The 20,508-nt window shown below is 43.4% G+C and overlaps 1 protein-coding gene across 1 annotated transcript in view; it reads right to left on the reverse strand.

The window, feature by feature from the left end:
• Positions 1 to 20,508, reverse strand: part of LOC139764766 (DE-cadherin-like) — a 117,984-nt gene that overhangs the window by 3,182 nt on the left and 94,294 nt on the right. Inside the window, exon 4 of the mRNA XM_071691637.1 lies at positions 4,605 to 4,694. Within this exon, the coding sequence (XP_071547738.1) occupies positions 4,605 to 4,694 (90 nt within the window). The remainder of the gene's footprint in view (positions 1 to 4,604; positions 4,695 to 20,508) is intronic.

Raw genomic sequence — 20,508 nt, forward strand, 5'->3', positions numbered from 1 at the left:
CCAGAAACCCTTTATTAACCAGTTTTTTTGGGGGGGTTGGGGGGTTGGGGGGGGGGAGAATGAGCGCATGGGATAGTGTGGGCCGCTCCCAGGATTCGAACTCATGTGGGCTAGACCACGGTTGGACCCATGTTGTAACGCTCACCACTGCACCACGGACACCCATTAATGTTTCTATATAATTACCTATTTGTAAGTGTCTTTTTGTACATTACGGAAAGTAAGTTTTTAACTCGTGGGGCCCCACTTCTTGACCACTGTCTGCCAACTAACAAACAACTTCTTTAGAGCTTTATACCATCAGCAATCATCATATCCTCGTGTAGTACATTCCTTTCACCCATAATTCTTATACATTTAATGTACTTCTTTATATCCTTACTAACAAGTTTCCTCTTCAGTTTCATATTATGGTCTATGGTTATTTTATTCCTACATTTTTCATGGACTTGTTGACTGTGTGTGTGTGTGTGTGTGTGTGTGTGTGTGTGTGTGTGTGTGTGTGTGTGTGTGTGTGTGTGTGCGTGTGTGTGTGTGTGTGTGTGTGTGTTTACATATGAATGCTTGTATGTATGTGTATGCATGTATGTTTTGTGTGCGTGTGCATGTATATGTGTTTGTGTAATCAAGTCTGAATTTTATGTATTTTGTCTTTTTACACCATTATGAAATTAAATACTGGGAAATAACAATATATGATGTCTATTTCAGTCTTTTTTTTTCGTTTATTTTAGGATCTGTCGCATCTGTCGCGAAGTGGACGAGAGAATCCTGAGGTAGGGCATCAGGCTGCTCAGAATAACCCGACTGGGGAGCTGTGGACTTCTGAGGGGTCAGGTCATGAAGCCTTAGCCAGTCAGACCTTTTAACATTTTCCTCGTGAATTAGACGGTGAGCTTTGCAATGGATGGATGTTTTAGTATGCAAACAGGATAAACCCAATCGGACTTCGCACAAGAAGCACATGAAAAACTGGCACAGCCGATACTGCTGCTCTTAATGACAGAGAAGGTGGATGTTGAGATGAAGATGAAGAGAAGATGAGGTGTGAGGATCACAGCGGCGGAGAAATAAAACAGTGAAACTTAAGGAAAGCTGCGATGTGTGACGAAAGGAATCGCTGGGAAAATTTTATCATCGTAGAAGTGAATGGACATGCTGGAAACGATAGAAACGGACACGTAAGTATAAAAAGATAATTATATTTTACGTAACAAAAACATGGAAGGTGACGACGTAATTGATTTTTGTATGAAAATACAGCTTAAAAGTCAAGAGAATTTTCGTAAACACGAATGACCTCTGTATTCCTTCGTGTTAACCTCATTAAAGTACATCATATAGATGATCTGCAGTAGAAAATAGATGTGAAAAAAGATTTATGATAGTAATTGCTTAAATATTTCATGAGATAAAAATGACCGATTCGATGCGTTACCTCTGAATCGATGGCTATTGTTGAATGACTTGTAATGGTAAGAGTAAAGACCTTGAAAACTAAGGCATTATCTACAAACAAACATAAACATCTTAAGGTTGACACCACTTAAAACAAGTGAGCAATGTCAAGGGACACTGCAGGAGGTCCGCTAATAGTTTGAGGCACCGGAACAGTGGTTGGAGGACATTGATGGCTGGTTGGGTGATTGGACTTTTGGCCTATTGACTATCAGGGTCATTAAGGCCGTTAACGTCAAATTGTAATCACCAACAAAAATATCATAAACACATACAGAAGTTAAGGATAATTCTCAGACCACTTGAAATCTCACTATGTATATGGGCCACCCCGTCCATCGCAAAAGCAACAATACTGATCAAATACTATGTTCGTGGTGCACTGGCCGGGGGATAGGGGAATATATGCTGTAGTAGAATTGGTAGAAGCATAATGAAAATCTTCAAACAATGGAAGAAAAGAAAAATCAAACCACTGGGAGTGAGTATGAGATTGCCAGGAGAGCAGTATTGTTAGGAGAGCAGTATTGATAGAAGACAAAAAAATATTCAAAACTGACATTTTGGGGAAAGCTTAGCTAAGATTTCGAAAAAGACATTCAAGAAAGAGACTTATCATAACACAAATGATAAAGTTAAAGCAACAACACTGCAGCACAGACAGAAATGAAGCGGATGGCTGAATAACTGATGCTGGTAAGACATACGTCAGTTGGAGGGGTTATTTTTGCTAGGTCTCGAATGTTGGTTATGAGGAGGGGAGACAACTGCACGAGTCAATTTATGAACACACAACAAAAGACGAACCTGAGGCAGCAATAAAGAGAATAAAAGATGTCAAAGCCTCAGGGACGGATGGATTACCAATGGAGCTGTACAAGGGAGGAGGATACGCCATGGTATTGATGATGAGAGACAATAGAACATGGGGTGCTGGTAAAATCCCAAAGAAGGAACTGAGTCAGCCATTCGTCCCATATTAAAGAAAAGAGAAACAGATGCGAATGTAGGAATTAGAGAGGAATATCTTTAGTATCGATAACGTTTATGAGAGAACCTTAGAGGGAAGGTGAAAACCTCCAGTAGATGGTCGTTGAAGAATCAGATGTAATACGGCATCTTTAACAAGTGATGTGTATCAAGCATTTGCACTGATGTTGTTTGTAAGGAAATCTTAGGAGGGAGACATAGAATAATCAAAAGTATTTTCCGATCTAGAAATTCTCTAAAGTCGGATGTGGGTGACGCTAAAGGGACCAATATAAGGAATACTAATACCTTTAACGGGAACTATGGTAAACTTTTATAGCAAACGTAAGAAAACAATAAGGTCATAACAAGGAGAGGAAGAATGACTTAATTTTATTTATAGAATATAGCAGGTGTTGTGGCATCATCTCTACCACTTATACACTCTACCACTTGAAAGAAGAATAATGGGGGAACCAGACAGTATCACATCTTTTATGCAGGTCACTCTCCTCATATTCATGATGCTGCGAAAAAGTGAAACAGGGACACTGAATTAAACTTATCTCGGATAATTATGGACGGATGACGTCAACAAGCCATCAGAAGATTTAGAGACATTTGAAAGAGGGAAAAAGTTAAAAACTTCTCCTCCTACAAATACTTGGAAGTAAATGTGAATAATGGAGGGTATGAAAATATTCATCATACCCACTAATCAATGAAAGACAAAATATTCTGAGAAATAGAAAGGCATCTATATACCAGACAATTTCACGACCTGAGTTGATATAATGCTCTGAAGTGTAGTAACCTTAATAAAGACTGAATGTAATGTGCAAGCTGGAGAAGTGTGAACACCAAGTGAAAATGGAGTATTATGAAGAGGTAGGAGTAGGTATATCAAACGAAAATATCTGAAGGTGAGACCAATCTTGAATTTTCTTAAAAGAAGAGATGTACGGAAGCACACCGACCTAAAGCTTTTGGTCGAGGGAATATCTATATTCAAGGAAGCTTTTGCGAATGGAGTCTAGATGGGCGAAGAGCTGTAGGTTGACCGATTATGTGTTGTAAGTCACATAAGGAGAAATCAACGTAATGGAGATGGGTCACTGTGGCCCGAGTGGAGGAAGAGGAGGAGGAGGAACTTTTCAGAAATAGAAAGAAATGAAAGAGATTTAGGGAACCGAGCGATGAGACTTCAAAAGTGAATGTCGTTTAACTAGAAAATTACATAATATGGTTGACCCCGAGGGAGAATATGAGGACAAACATCTCATCCAGAGACCAACTTAAACTGAAATACTTTCTGAGGTCGTTAGATGTAGAAATTAAGAAATCAGATATAAGACACTTCGACTACGCACCAATACTATTGCTTAAGGTAAGGGAGATGTGTGTAGCAGCTGTTCACAGTAACAGAAATGTTTCGCAGAACCATATAAAGCAATACAGACATTATATATGCAGACACTAATGAGGCAGTTCGCTGGTCAGAAATCACGAGTGCTAATGAGCAATGATAAGCACCTGAAGGAATGTCTAATGAGAAGGCAAACAGTGAGCAACTTTGCCAAATGTGATGTAAGATACAGCTTAGGCAAATAAAGACAGAAGCGGTGAAGAGATATAAGACAATGGTAGAATCAAAGTAAAAGATAAAGTGATCAAAGTGAGTTTAATTACTATGATGATAGGGATAAGGTAAAGTAAAGCACGTTGAATTAATGTTAAAGTAAGATTAAAGTAAACTAATCTGATCAGATAAGATTTGAAATATGATACTAATCATACGTTAAAAAGGTCAAATATACTGTCAGTAAAAAAATTTTCAAAGTCATATCGCATAGCGAAGTAAGCTTATGAATAATGTTAACCTGTCAAAGCAGGAACAAAATCAAACGACATAAGTAACTTATTGATAACAATAATTAGTAGTCAAATTAAGAATCAAAAATCAGTAAACAAAATCCAAGTTGGAATGGAATAACGTGAAACAAGACTAGAATTAAAAAAACCTTATCTTATATATAATGATATGAATCATTATCCTGGAGCTAGTAACAGAGTAAAAAGTCATAATGAAAAACAAATTGATAAGAACAAGCATCGCAAATCAATACGGGAATATAATGAAACCTCAACATCAAAGTGAGATCAAAGGCTGGACTTACCTGATGGCGAAGGTGCCATCCGCGTTGGTGTCGCGAGTGTTGCCATTTCTCAGGGTGAAGTACACGTTGGGGCTGTCCTTCAGGTTGGACCTGGGGAAGATGGTAAGACTGTACTGGGTTACCACCTGTGGGAGGATGAAGACAAGACTGTACTAGGTTACCACCTGTAGGAGGAGGAAAACAAGACTGTACTGGTTACCACCTGTGGGAGGATGAAGACAAGACTGTACTAGGTTACCACCTGTGGGAGGATGAAGACAAGACTGTACTAGGTTACCACCTGTGGGAGGATGAAGACAAGACTGTACTAGGTTACCACCTGTAGGAGGAGGAAAACAAGACTGTACTGCGTTACCCCCCTGAGGAGGATGGCCAGACTGTACTGTGTTACCATCTGGAGAGGATGGCCAGAATGTACTGCGATAACAACTGAGGAAGATGGCCAGATTGTACTGCGATACCAACTGGGGAGGATGGCCAGATTGTACTGCGATACCAACTGGGGAAGATGGCCAGATTGTACTGCGTTACCACTTGGGGAGGATGGCCAGAATGTACTGCGTTACCACCTGGAAAGGATGGCCAGACTGTACTGGATTCGCAGTTGGGAAGGTAAAGTGGACTTTGCTGGTTTCACTGCTGTGGAGGAGGACCACACCGTGCTGTGGCACGACCTATGGAGGGAGACTAGTGTCCCGGGTGATCAACGCGAGGGAAGACCAGATTTTACTGGGTTACTATCACCGAAACTACTGCAGCGAGGTATACTGCGGCGTCACCAGCATCACCGAAACTACTGCAGAGAGGTAAACTGCGTCACCAGCATCATCGAAACGACTACAGTGAGGTAAACTGCGTCACCAGCATCATCGAAACTACTACAGTGAGGCATACTACGTCACCAGCATCATCGAAACTACTACAGTGAGGCATACTACGTCACCAGCATCATCGAAACTACTACGGTGAGGAATGCTGCGTCACCAGCATCATCGAAACTACTACAGTGTGGAATGCTGCGTCACCAGCATCATTGAAACTACTACAGTGAGGAATACTACGTCACCAGCATCATCGAAACTACTACAGTGTGGAATGCTGCGTCACCAGCATCATTGAAACTACTACAGTGAGGAATACTGCGTCACCAGCATCATCGAAACTACTACAGTGAGGAATACTGCGTCACCAGCATCATCGAAACTACTACAGTGAGGAATACTGCGTCACCAGCATCATCGAAACTACTATGGTGAAGTATGTTGCATTACCAGTATCATCCAAACAACTATAGTGAAGTATACTGCTTCACCAGCATCACCGAAACTACTACAGTGAGGTATACTGCATCACCAGCATCAGTGAAAGTACTAAAGCTATACATGATGCTTTACTAGCAATGACAAAAACTATAAAAGCGTGTTATACTACGTCATCAACATCAAAGAAACTACCACAGCGATTCATATTGCGTCACCATCATCAACGAAACTATCGCAGCAATGCATATTGCGTCACCATCATCAACGAAACTATCGCAGCAATGCATATTGCGTCACCATCATCAACGAAACTATTGCAGCAATGCATATTGCGTCACCATCATCAACGAAACTATCGCAGCAATGCATATTGCGTCACCATCATCAACGAAACTACTACAGTGAGGTATAGGTATACTGCGTCACTAGGGTTGATATGACACCAAGTTATAGTGCGTTACTACCCCACCACCTGCCGCATGTAACTGTGCTGTGTAACCAGCCAATGAACCGACCCTACAGCACCAGTCGGTTTTACAGTAACAGCCAATCGGCCTATTCTGCTGCACAAGCTAGCCTGCCGGCTCTGCAGCCCCAGCCAGTCAGCCAATTCAACAGCACAGGCTAGCTTGCCGGCTCTGCAGCACCAGTCAGCCCACTCTGCAGCACCATCCAGCCGGTCCTACGGCACCAATCAGTCAGCTCGCCCTACAGCACCAGCTAGCCAGCCCTGCAGCACTATCTAGTCAGCCGGCTCTACAGCACCAGCCAGCCGGCTCTGCAACACCAACCAGTTAGCCAGCTTTGCAGCACAACCAATCAGCCGGCTCTGTGGCACCAACCAGTCAGCTGGCTCTATGGCACCAGCCAGCCGGCCCAGCAGAACCAGCTAGCTGGCCCTGCGACACCAACCACCCGGCCTTGGATCACCGGCCAGCCGGCCTTGCATCACTTGCCAGACGGCTCTGCAGCACCAGTCAACAGACCTTGCAGCATCAACCAGTCAGCCGGCTCTGTTGCCCCAACCAGCAGACTGCACCACCAACCAGTCAGCCAGCTCTGCAGCACCAGCAAGCCGGCCATGCAGCACCTGTCAGCCGGCTCTGCATCGACAACCAGCCAATCTCGCGGCATCAGTCGCCCCGCTGGCTCCGTAGAAACAGCAAGCCAGCCATGTCTGCAGCATCATCCAGCCAGACAGCCAACTTCGCATCACTAGTCAGCTAGCCGGCTCTTCGGCACCAGCCAGACGGCCCTGCATCAATAGCCAGCCAGCCTGCCCTGCAGCACTACCCACCCAGCTGGCCCTGCAGCACTAGCCAGACAGCTGGTTCGTCGGCACCTGCCAGCCAACCCTGGATCACTAACCAGCCAGCCGGCCATGCAGCACTAGCCATATAGCCGGCTCTACACCACCAGCCAGCCAGCCCCGCATCACTAGCCAGAGAGCTGGCTCTTCGGCACCAGCCAGCTGGCCCTACAGCACCAACCAACCTTCCGGGCCTGCAGTAGCAGCCAGCCGGCCCTGCAGTAGCAGTCAGCCGGCCCTGCAGCACCAGCTAGCCTACTCTGCAGCACCAGTTAGCCAGCCCTGCAGCGCCAGTCAGCCGACTTTGCAGTACCAGCCAGCCGGCCCTGCAGCAACAGCCAGCCGGCCCTGCAGCTCCAGCCAGCCAGCTGGCCCTGTAGCATCATACAAGCCCTGGTAAGGACTGACTCCCACTACCAAGGATATTGCCCATCAGGCGGTCTATTCCTCCCGTACTTCACCACTTAAGCTCCCGTCATGGCTACAACCGTAAGATTTATCACCTACTCTAGAGAAGAGTTATGGTGCTCCTGCTATTGTGCAACGTACCGGGATTCACTTCGGCTAAACCCAAGATACTTATATCAAGTTCCATCTTATGCCACTGCTGTACACCCTTGTGCAGTGGTTTACACGTTACGATGACTGTGTGTATACTTCCGTCAAGCACACACCTACTTAGTGCGGACTTTTGAATAGTAAGTGATGACTGGGAGAGTTGTATAACGGTCCCCCTGCCATTGGGCCATAGATCATCACTGGTGTCTGCCGCTGCTCTACTTTGCTCTACTTTTCTTTGGCGTTTCTCACTTATGATCAGACCTGCTTCCGCCTGCGCCTCCACGGTGGGTGATTCTTGCCACCCAGATATAGCACACTCAGCATTCTCGACAAATATCTGACCGGCATCTTTAGATATAATCCGTTTCCAATACAATTCGTCATTAAAACTCACCAGTGCTATGTTTCAGTTACCCTACGATAAGAGATATCACACACACACACACACACACACACACACACACACACACACACACACACACAAGCACACACACACACACACACACACACACACACACACACACACACACACACACACACACACACACAAACACACAAACACATCGTTCTCTGTGGTGCAGTGGCGAGAATTATTGAGCCTGAGTCAGCAAGGGCCCACCCGGGGTTGGGCCAGCATGGCTCGGAATCCTGGCAGCGGCAGTCATACCAGATCCAACCCAGTGCTCATCCTCCCTTCTGGGCTGATAGATAAATCCGTACTTGGCTTAGGCTGGTTTGTGTGCGTGTGTGTCTGTGTGTGTGTGTGTGTGTGTGTGTGTGTGTAACCATACACATGTACAGTAAGAAGAAAGACACGGTTTATATATATATATTTATCTATCTATTTACTTGTTTATCATAACGTGTCGCTGTCTCCCACGTTAGCGAGGAAGCGCAAGGAAACACGAAAGAATGGCCCAATCCTCCCACATACAGATGCATATACATACACGTCCACACACGCACACCTACATACCTATACATTTCAAAGTATATGTATATATATACACAGACATATACATATACATAATCCACGCTTCCTACCTTTATTCATTCCCGTCACCACCCCACCACATATGAAATGACAACCCCCTCCCACCGCACGCGTGCGAGGTAGCACTAAGAGAAGACAACAAAGGCCACATTCGTTCACACTCAGTCTCTAGCTGTCACGTAATAATGCACCGAAACCACAGCTCCCTTTCCACATCCAGTCACCACAGAACTTTCTATGGTTTACCACACACACTTCATATGCCCTGGTTCAATCCTTTGACAACACGTCGACCCCGGTATACCACATCGTTCCAATTCACTCTATCCCTTGTACGCTTTTCACCCTCCTGCATGTTCAGGCCCCGGTCGCTCAGAATATTTTCACCCAGTCTTTCCACATCCAATTTGATCTCCCACTTCTCGTTCCCTCCATCTCTGACACATATACCTTCTGTCAGTTTTTCCTCACTTATTCTCCCCACATGATCAAACCATTTCAAAACACCCTCTTCTGCTCTCGCATCCACACTCTTTTTATTACCACACTTCTCCCTTGCCCTTTCATTACTTACTCGATCAGACCACCTCACACCACATGTCCTCAAACATCTCATTTCCAACACATCCACCCTCCTCCACACAACTCTATCTACGTCCCAAGCCTCGCAACCATATAACATTGTTGGAACCACTATTCCCTTAAACATACCCATTTTTGCTTTCCGAGATAATATTCTTGCCTTCTACAGATTTATCAACGCTCTCAGAACATTCGCCCCCTCCCCTAGCTTGTCACTCAATTCCGCTTCCATGGTTCCATCTGCTGCCAAATCCATTTCCAGATATCTAAAAAACTTCGCTTCCTTAAGTTTTTCTATATTCAAACTTACTTTCCAATTGACTTGTCCCTCAACCCTATTGCACGTAAATACCTTGCTCTTATTCACATTTACTCTTAGCTTCCTTCTTTCGCACACTTTACCAAAACTCAGTCACCAGCTTCTGCAGTTTCTCACCCGAATCAGTCACCAGCGCTGTATCATCAGCGAACAACTGACTCACTTCCCAAGCTCTCTCATCCACAACAGATTGCATGCTTGCCCCTTTCTCCAACTCTTGCATTCACCTCCCTAACAACCCCATTCATAAAGAAATTAAACAACCATGGAGACATCACGCACCCCTGCCGCAAACCGACTTTCACTGAGAACCAATCACTTTCCTCTCTTCCTACTCGTACACATGCCTTACATCCTCGATAAAAAACCTCTTCACTGCTTCTAACAACTTGCCTCCCACGCCATATATTCTTAATACCTTCCACAGAGCATCTATATCACCTCTATCATATACCTTCTCCAAATCCATAAATGCTATACACAAATCCATTTGCTTTCCTAAGTATTTCTCAGAAACATTCTTGAAAGCAAACATCTGATCCACACATCCTCTACCACTTCTGAAACCACACTGCTCTTCCCCAATCTGATGCTCTGTACATGCCTTCACCCTCTCTATCAATACCCTCCCATATAATTTCCCAGGTATACTCAACAGACTTATACCTCTGTAATTTGAGCACTCACCTTTTGCCTTTGTACAATGGCACTCTGCATACATTCCCCCAATCCTTAGGAACCTCACCACAAGTCGTACACACATGAAATATCCTTACCAACCAGTCAAGACCACAGTCACCCCCGTTTTCAGTAAATTCCAGTGCAATATCATCCAAACCCGCTGCTTTGCCAGCTTTCATCTTCCGCAAAGCTTTTACTACCTCTTCTCTGTTTACCAAATCATTCTCCCAAGCCCTCGTAATTCGCACACCACCTCGACCAAAACACCCTATATCTGCCACTCTATCATCTAATATATTCAACAAAACTTAGAAATACTCATTCGATCTCATTACATCACCACTACTTGTTATCATCTCATTAGCCTCCTCACCAATGTTCCCATTTGTTCTCATTTCTTACGCACTTCATTTACCTCCTTCTAGAACATCTTTTTATTCTCCCTATAATTTAATGATACTCTCTCACCCCAACTCTCACTTGCACTCTTTTTCATCTCTTGCACCTATCTCTTAACCTCCTGTCTCTTTCCTTTATACATCTCCGAGTCGTTTGCATTATTTCCCTGCAAAACTCGTCCAAATGATTCTCTCTTCTCTGTCACTAGTAATCTTACTTCTTCATCCCACCACTCACTACCCTTTCTAATCTGCCAACGCGTCATATGCCACAAACATCTCTTGCGCAAGCCATCACTACTTCTCTAAATACATCCCATTCTTCCCCCACTCCCCTTACGCCCTTTGCTCTCACATTTTTCCATTCTGCACTCAGTCTCTCCTGGTACTTCCTCACACAAATCTCCATCCCAAGCTCACTTACTCTCACCACTCTCTTCATCCTAAGGTGAAAACAAAGGACGTAAGGGGAATGGGGGAGGAATGGGATGTATTTAGGGAAGCAGTGATGGCTTGCGCAGAAGATGATTGTGGCATGAGAAGCGGGGGAGGTGGGCAGATTAGAAAGGGTAGTGAGTGGTGGGATGATGAGGTAAGATTATTAGTGAAAGAGAAGAGAGAGGCATTTGGACGATTTTTGCAGGGAAATAACGCAAATGAGTGGGAGATTTATAAAAGAAAGAGACAGGAGATCAAGACAAAGATGTAAGAGGTGAAAAAGAGGGCAAATGAGAGTTGGGGTGAGTGAGTATCATTAAATTTTAGGGAAAATAAGAATTTGTTTTAGAAGGAGGTAAATAGAGTGCGTCAGACAAGGGAACAAATGGGAACATCAGTGAAGGAGGCTAATGGGGAGGTGATAACAAGTTGTGGTGATGTGAGAAGGAGATGGAGTGAGTATTTTGAAGGTTTGTTGAATGTGTTTGATGATAGAGTGGCAGATATAGGGTGGTTTGTTCGAGGTGGTGTGCAAAGTGAGAGGGTTAGGGAGAGTGATTTGGTAAACAGAAAAGAGATAGTAAAAGCTTTTCCTGAAGATGAAAGCCGGCAAGGCAGCGGGTTTGGATGGTTTTGCAGTGGAATTTATCAAAAAAGGATGTGACTGTGTTGTTGACTGGATGGTAAGGTTAGTTAATATATATATGACTCATGGTGAGGTGACTGAGGAATGGCGGAATTCTTGCATAGTGCCATTATACAAAGGCAAAGGGGATAAAGGTGAGTGCTCAAATTGCAGAGGTATAAGTTTGTTGAGTATTCCTGGGAAATTAGATGGGAGGGTATTGATTGAGAGGGTGAAGGCATGTACAGAGCATCAGATTGGGGAAGAGCAGTTCAGGTTTCAGAAGTAGTAAAGGATGTGTGGATCAGGTGTCTGCTTGAAGAATGTATGTGAGAAATACTTAGAAAAACAAATGGATTTGTATGTAGCATTTATGGATCTGGAGACAGCACATGATAGAGTTGATAGAGATGCTCTGTGGAAGGTATTAAGAATATATGGTGTGGGAGGCAAGTTGTCAGAAGCAGTGAAAAGTTTCTATCGAGGATGTAAGGCATGTTGTACTCGTAGGAAGACAGGAAATTAATTGGCTCGCAGTGAATGTCCGTTTGCGACAGGGATGCGTGATGATTCCATGGTCCTTAAATTTGTTTGTGGGTGGGATTGTTAGGGAGGTGAATGCAAGAGTATTGGAGAGAGGGGCAAGCATGCAGTTTGTTATGGATGAGAGAGCTTGGGGAGTTCGCTGACGATACAGCACTGGGGCTGATTCGGGTGAGAAACTGCAGAAGCTGGTGACTGAGTTTGGTAAAGCGTGTGAAAGAGAAAGCTGAGAGTAAATGGTAATAAGAGCAAGGTTATTAGGCACAGTAGGGTTGAGGGTCAAGTCAATTGGGAGGTGAGTTTGAATGGAGAAAAACTGGAGGAAGTAAAGTGTTTTAGATATCTTTGACTGGATTTGGCAGCAGATGGAACCATGGAAGCGGAAGTGAGTCATAGGGCAGGGGAGGGGGCGAAAGTTCTGGGAGCGTTGGAAAATGTGTGGAAGGCGAGATCGTTACCTCGGAAAGCAAAAATGGGTATGTTTGAAGGAATAGTGCTTCCGACAATGTTATATGGGCTATAGAGAGAGTTTTGCGGAGGAGGGTGGATGTGTTGGAAATGAGATGTTTCAGGACTATATGTGGTGTGAGGTGGTTTGATCCAGTAAGTAATGAAAGGATGAGAGAGATATGTGGTAACAAAAAGAGTGTTGTTTAGAGAGCAGAAGCGGGTGTTTTGAAATGGTTTGGTCACATGGAGAGAATGAGTGAGGAAAGCCTGACAAGGAGGATATATGTGTCAGAGGAACAGAGAACGAGGGGAAGTGGGAGAGCCAAATTGGAGGTGGAAAGATGGAGTTAAAAAGAATTTGAGTCATTGGGGCCTGAACATACAGGAGGGTGAAAGGCGTGCAAGGAATAGAGTGAATTGGAACGATGTGGTATACCGGGGTCGACGGGAATTCAATGGATTGAACCAGGGCATGTGAAGCGTCTGGGGTAAACCATGGAAAGTTCTGTGGGGCGTTGATGTGGAAAGGGAGTTGTGGTTTCGATGCATTATACATGCCAGCTAGAGACTGAGTGTGAACGAATGTGGCCTTTGTTGTCTTTTCCTAGTGCTACCTCGCGCACATGCGGGGGGAGGGAGTTGTCATTTCATCTGTGGCGGGGTGGCGACGAGAATGAAGAAGGTCAGACAGTATGAATCATGTACATGTGTATATATGTATATGTCTGTGTGTATATATGTGTATACGTTGAGATGTACATGTATGCAGATGTGCGTGTGTGGACGTGTATGTATATACATATGTATGTCGGTGGGTTGGGCCATTCTTTCGTCTGTTTCCTTGCGCTACCTCGCTAACGCGGGAGACAGCGACAAAGTATAAGAAATATATATATATATATATATATATATATATATATATATATATATATATATATATATATATATATATATATATATATATATATATATATATATATATATATATATATACATATATATATATATATATATATATATATATATATATATATATATATATATATATATATATATATATATATATATATATATATATATATATATATATATATATATGCGCAATCGAGCGGTTGAGTGTAACACGTTAAAAACTTGGGTTTAATTTTTTGGTGGCAGGTAAGATTCAAGACTAAACCAATTTCCCCTCTTAGTGTATGGAGATCAGTTTTCTTCTGTGCTCCCCTCAAGGACGCATAGGAAAACCTAGTGATGAAGACAACAGAAGGAATGTTAGATATAGCATGGATTAGCCGCAGGTGCCACATCTGACCAACTAATATGTTGATTCAGTAATAGTTTATACCTTGGTACGAAAGTGATAGATTTGTAGGGCGTTAGTGTTTATGGGATAACTTTGGTGATGTTTCAACGATGTAAAAGGAAATACCATTAATTTCTCACCTTTCTCGTGTACAAGGAGTTTATCAACTAGCAAGCAAAAGCATGAATTATTAGCAGGTGAACTGGTAGCATAAGAAGTATTTGAAGACGGCAAAAATAACCAACAGGCTTCGTTACCACCCAGGGTGGAGGTGGATCCGGAGAGTCGTAAGACAGAGGTCAGTAGGAGGAAGGGTGGCACCTTCCGCTAACCCCTCCTCACCTTGACCTGCGAGGTCAAAGACATCAATCGTTGGCATTCTTCAGAATGATCTTGCTGGGTTAATGATCAAAATCATGTTGTAGAGCAATCATAGGACAATGTTAAGCTGTAGCACCAATGTAGTTGTAAGTGATGTGCGAGGACTAAATGACACTTCGAGCCACGTGTCATGTGGGGCTATGAGAAGGCCAGGTGAGTGTTTCTAGTGTTATATTCACGATAGGCGAGCAATTAAATGCAGTGAGAAAGTGACTGTTGAAGACAAACAAAATGAGTACAGGATAGAGAATGGGATGTGAATTATCAATCTAGTTTGTCAAGGAATCTGAGCTTCCCTAAAACTCCCAAATGATCAGGGCAGGACAAAACTGGGAGTGCCTGAGAGGACCGTCAGGGTCATTCCTAGAATGACATCGGAGGAAGGAAGAAGTGCGCTCCCGTCTATTGGTCCTGGAACATTTGCCTAGCCCGGGGGGACAAAAACCTGGACATCCATGATAATCTCGTTGAGTCCTGCACTGTGCTGCCAAGAGGAAACCTGTTTGACGAGGACAGACTCATTCCCTGTACGGATAACGAGCAGATAGGTTGCCAGTGAGGATACTGATGGCCTATGCTTAAACAGGGTCTTAGCAATGGGTGAGGAACTGCTGTAAGTGGAGGGTGCAACTGGAATTGGAGTCGTACCAATGACATATCAAGACTTGTTTGACCTAGCGGACACGGTACTCAGCTGGGAGGAGCATGGCCTAAGAAAAAAACCTGACCCATTCGGAAAGTGTGCAATCCACAACTCAGGAACCTTCTCAAGGACTTACATATTCAATGAACTGATGTTTTTTTTTTTTTGAATGGTGACACCACCAGATGGTGAACATTGCAACTGGGGCATGTACTATGCAATCATGAGTTGATATCACTTGGAGGTGCATAACGAAGTGATACGCTGCAAAGTAACCTCTAACACCAGACATCTGTAATGTGTTCATTTAAGCATATCATTATCATGGTTTTATGAGTGATAGAGGAAGTGGTAATCAGGTCTTTGCCTTGAAGAACTTGCCTTAAAAATGCTAAGAGAAACGGAAGTATTTTCATGTAGCGTATATAGAACTTGAGAAAGCATCTGACAGGTACTATAAACTGCTTAACCGAATATATGGTAAGGAAGGAAAGCTCTTAGAAGTAGCGACAAGTTATGATTTAAAGAGTAAGCTGTGTGTGCCAGTAGGACGGAATGAGTGTGCGTGGTTTCTATGTGAAGCTGGGGCTGCGTCCAAAATCTATGATGTCACCATGGCAATCTAATCAATTTATGGATGGGGTGAAGCGGGAGATGAATGCGAGGGTTTAGGGTAGAGCAGCGGGTTTAGAATCTATCAGGGATGTGGGGGTGGGGTTCCCAAGGAGGTGACTCAATCATCGTTTGTCGATGTAATGGTGCTTTTGGGAGATTCGATTGAGAAATTGCCGAGGGTGGTTTCTGTGTTTGGATGAGTGTGTGAAAGAAGGAAACAGTAAGTAAATTAGAATAAAAGCAAGGTTATTAGGTTTAGCAGATGAGACATAAAGACTAGAGAAGTATGACTCTCAGCAGAGAAAACTTGGAGGAAGTGAATTGTCATAAATGCATGGGATTGTACATAGCAGTGAATGGGTCCAGGGTAACTGATGTGAGCTATAGGGAAGGTGAGGGGACTAAAGATCTAGGTATGATAAGCAGCATGTGGAAAGAGAGGTTTGTGAAGGGATACATGGGTGAGTTTGATGGTACAGAAGTACCGACGGTGTTCTATACATACGAGGAGTGGGTTCAAGGAAACAAAATACAGAAATAGATCGAACAAGTCGAAACTGAAATCGACTTACGACAGGCTTAGAGACAGTTGTGTTAGACCGTTATGTATAAGAGCGCTACAGAGAGGGCGCTAATTTGATCCGTAAATATACGTAGAAAAGACTGAGATAATGATGTCTAAGAGGGTATACATGTCGGACATGGAAGAGACAATGAAAGGGGAGGAACCAAAAAGGAGGTACAACGACAGACTGAAAGACGCTTGAAGTGCTCCCCTATCCCTGGGGATAGGGGAGAAAGAATACTTCCCACGCATTCCCCGCGTGTCGTAGGAGGGGACTAAAGGGGACGAGAGCGGGGGGCTAGAAACCCTCCCCTCCTTGTATTTCAACTTTCTAAAAGGGGAAACAAAAGGAGTCACGAGTGGAGTGCTCATCCTCCTCGAAGGCTAAGATTGTGGTGTTTAAATGTGTGTGGATGTAACCAAGATGAGAAAAAAGGAGAGATAGGCAGTATGTTTGAGGAGAGGAACCTGGATTTTTTGGCTCTCAGTGAAACGAAGCTCAAGGATAAAGGGGAAGAGCGGCTAGGAATGCTTTGGGAGTAAAGTCAGGGGTTGGTGAGAGGACAAGAGCAAAGGAAGGAGTAGCACTACTGAAACGGAAGTTGTGGGAGTATGTGATAGAGTGTAAGAAAGTAAACTTTAGATTGATAAGGGTACAACTGAAAGTTGATGGAGAGAGATGGGTGATTATTAGGGCCTATGCACCTGGGCATGAGAAGAAAGATCATGAGAGAGAACTGTTTTCGGAGCAGCTGAGTGAGTGTGTTAACAGTTTTGATGCACGAAACCGATTATAGTGATGGGTAATTTAAATGCAGAGGTGAGTAATGTGGTAGTTGAGGGAATAACTGGTGCATATGGGGTGTTAAGTGTTGTAAATGGAAATGGTGAGGAGTTTGTGGATTTGTGTGCTGAAAAAGGACTGATGATTGGTAATACCTGGTTTAAAAAGATAGGTATACATAAGTAGACGTATGTAAGTAGGAGAGATAGCCAGAAAGCGTTATTGTATTACGTGTTAATTGATAGGCGCGCGAAAGAGAGACTTTTGGATGTTAATGTGCTGAGAGGTGCAACTGGTGGGATGTCTGATCATTATCTTGTCGAGGTGAAGGTGAAGATTTGTAGTTGTTTTCAGAAAAGAGGAGAGAATGTTGGGGTGAAGAGAGTGGTGAGAGTAAGTGAGCTTGGAAAGGAGATTTGTGTGAGGAAGTACCAGGAGAGACTGAATTCAGAATGGAAAAAGGCGAGAGCAAATGACGTAAGGGGAGTGGAGAAGGAATGGGATTTATTTAGGGAAGCAGTGATGGCTTGCACAAAAGATGCTTGTGACATGCGCAGCGTGGGAGATGGGCAGCTTATAAAGGGTAGTGGGTGGTGGGATGAACAAGTAAGAGTATTAATGAAAAAGAAGAGAGAGGCGTTTGAACGATTTTTGCCGCGAAATAATGTAAAGGACTGGGAGATATATAAAAGAAAGAGGCAGGAGGTCAGAAGATAGGTGCAAGAAGTGAAAAAGAGGCAAATGACAAATGGGGTGAGAGAGTATCATTAAATTCTAGGGAGAATAAAAAGATGTTTTGGAAGGAGGTAGGTAAAATACGCAAGACAAGACAACAAATGGGAATATCGGTGAAGGGGGCTTATGGGGAGGTAACATTGATTAGTGGTAATGTGAGAAGGCGATAGAGTGAGTATTTTGAAGGTTTGTTGCATGTGTCAGATGATAGAGTGGCAGATATAGGGTGTTTTGGTCGAGTTAGTGTGCTAAGTGACAGGGTCAGGGAGAATGATTTGGTAAACGGAGATGTAGTGAAAGCTTTGTGGAAGATGAAAGCCGGCAAAGCGGCGGATTTGGATGGTATTGTAGTGATATTTATTAAAAAGGAGGGTGACTGTGTTGCTGACTCGTTGGTGAGGATATTCAATGCATGTATGGCTCATGGTGAAGTACCTGGGGATTGGAGAAATGCATGCATAGTCCCATTGTACAAAGGCAAAGGGGACAAAGGTAAATGCTCAAATTAGAGAGGTATAAGTTTGTTGAGTCATGGAAATTATATAGGAGGGTATTGATTGAGAGGGTGAAGGCATGTACAGAGCATCAGATTGGGGAAGAGCAGTGTGGTTTCAGAAGTGGTAGAGGATGTGTGGATCAGGTGCTTCCTTTGAAGAATGTATGTGAGAAATATTTACAAAAACAAATGGATTTGTATATAGCATTTATGGATCTGGAGAAGGCATATGATAGAGTTGATAGAGATGCTCTGTGAAAGGTATTAAGCGTATTTGTTGTGGAAGGCAAGTTGCTAAAAGCAGTGAAAGTTTTTATCAAGGAAGTAAGACATGTGTAGGAGTAGGAAGAGAGTAAAATGATTAGCTCCCAGTGAACCTTGGTTTGCGGCAGGGGTGCGTGACGTCTCCTTATTTGTTGAATTTGTTTATAAATGGTGTTGTTAGGGAGGTAAATGTAAGAGTTTTGGAGACAGGGGCAAGTATGAAGTCTGTTGTGAATGAGATGAATTGGGAAGTGAGTCAGTTGTTGTTCGCTGACGATAAAGTACTGGTGGCTGATTCGGGTGAGAAATTGCAGATGATAGTGACTGAGTTTGGTAAAGTATGTGAAAGAAGAAGACTGAGATTAAATATGAATAAGAGCAAAGTTATTACTTAAAGTAGGGTTGAGGGACAAGTCAATTGGGAGGTAAGTTTGAATGGAGAAAAACTGGAGGAGGTGAAGTGTTTTAGATATCTGGGAGTGGATTTGGCTGCGGATGGAACCATGGAAGCGGAAGTGAATCACAAGATGGGGGGGGGCGAAGTTTCTGGGAGCGTTGAAGATTGTGTGGAAACCGAGAACTTTATATCAGAAGGCAAAAATGGGTATGTTTAAAGGAATAGTGCTTCCAACAATGTTATATCGTTGCGAGGCGTGAGCTATATGTAGGGTTGTGCGGATGAGGGTGGATGTGCTGGAAATGAGATGTTTGAGGACAATATGTAGTGTGAGATGGTTTGATCGAGTAAGTAATGAAACGGTAAGAGAGATGTGTGGTAATAATGAGAGTGTGGTTGAAAGAGCAAAAGAGGTTGCACTGAAACGATTTGGACACATCTAGAGAATGAGTGAGGATAGATTGACAAAGAGGATATATGTGTCAGAGGTGGAGGGAACGAGAAGTGGGAGACCAAACCGGATGTGGAAGGATGGACTGAAAAAGTTTTTGAGCGATCGGGGCCTCAACAAACAGGAGGACGAGAGGCGTGCAAGGAATAGAGTGAATTGGAACGATATGGCATACCGGGGTCGTCGTGCTATCAATGGATTGAACGACGGCAGGTGAAGCGTTTGGAGTAAATCATGGAAAGCTTTGTGGGGTCTGGATGTGGAAAGGGAGTTGTGGTTTCGTTGCATTATACATAACAGCTAGAGATTGAGTGTTAACGAATGTCTGATCATTATGTTGTAGAGGCGAAGGTAAGGATTTGTAGAGGTTTTCAGAAAAGAAGAAAAAATGTTGGGGTGAAGGCAGTGGATAGAGTAGATGAGCTTGGAAAAGACTTGTGTGAGGGAGTACCAGGAGAGACTGGGTGCAGAATGGAAAAAGGTGAGAGCAAAGAACTTATGGGGAGTGGTGGAGGAATGGGATGTATTTAGGGAAGGAACGATGGCTTACGCAATATATGCTTGTGACATGAGAAGCGTGGGAGGTGGGCTGATTAAAAAGGGTAGTGAGTGGTGAGATGAAGAAGAAAGATTATTAGTGAAAGAGAAGAGAGGGGCATTTGGACGATTTTTGCAAAGAAGTAGTGCAAATGACTGGGAGATGTATAAAAGAAAGAGGCAGGAGGTGCAAGAGGTGAAAAAGAAAGTAAATGAGAGTTCGGGTGAAACAGTACAATTAAATCATATGGAGAATAAAAAGATGCTTTGGAATTAGATAAATAAAGTGCGTAAGACAATAAAAGAAATGGGAAAATAGGTGAAGGGGGTAATTGGGAGGTAATAACAAGTAGTGTTGACGTGAGAAGGAGATGGAGTGAGTATTTTGAAGGTTTGTTAAATGTGCTAGATGATAGAGCGGCAGATATAGGGTGTTTTGGTCAAGGTGGTGTCCGAAGTGAGAGGGTTAGACAGAATGATTTGGTAAACAGAGAAGAGGAAGTGGAAGCTTTGCGAATGATGAAAGCTGACAAAGTGGCGGGTTTCGATGGTTTTGCTGTGGAATTTATTA

Source organism: Panulirus ornatus, chromosome 4 (assembly GCF_036320965.1).
Source record: "Panulirus ornatus isolate Po-2019 chromosome 4, ASM3632096v1, whole genome shotgun sequence".
Taxonomy (NCBI): Eukaryota; Metazoa; Arthropoda; class Malacostraca; order Decapoda; family Palinuridae; genus Panulirus; species Panulirus ornatus.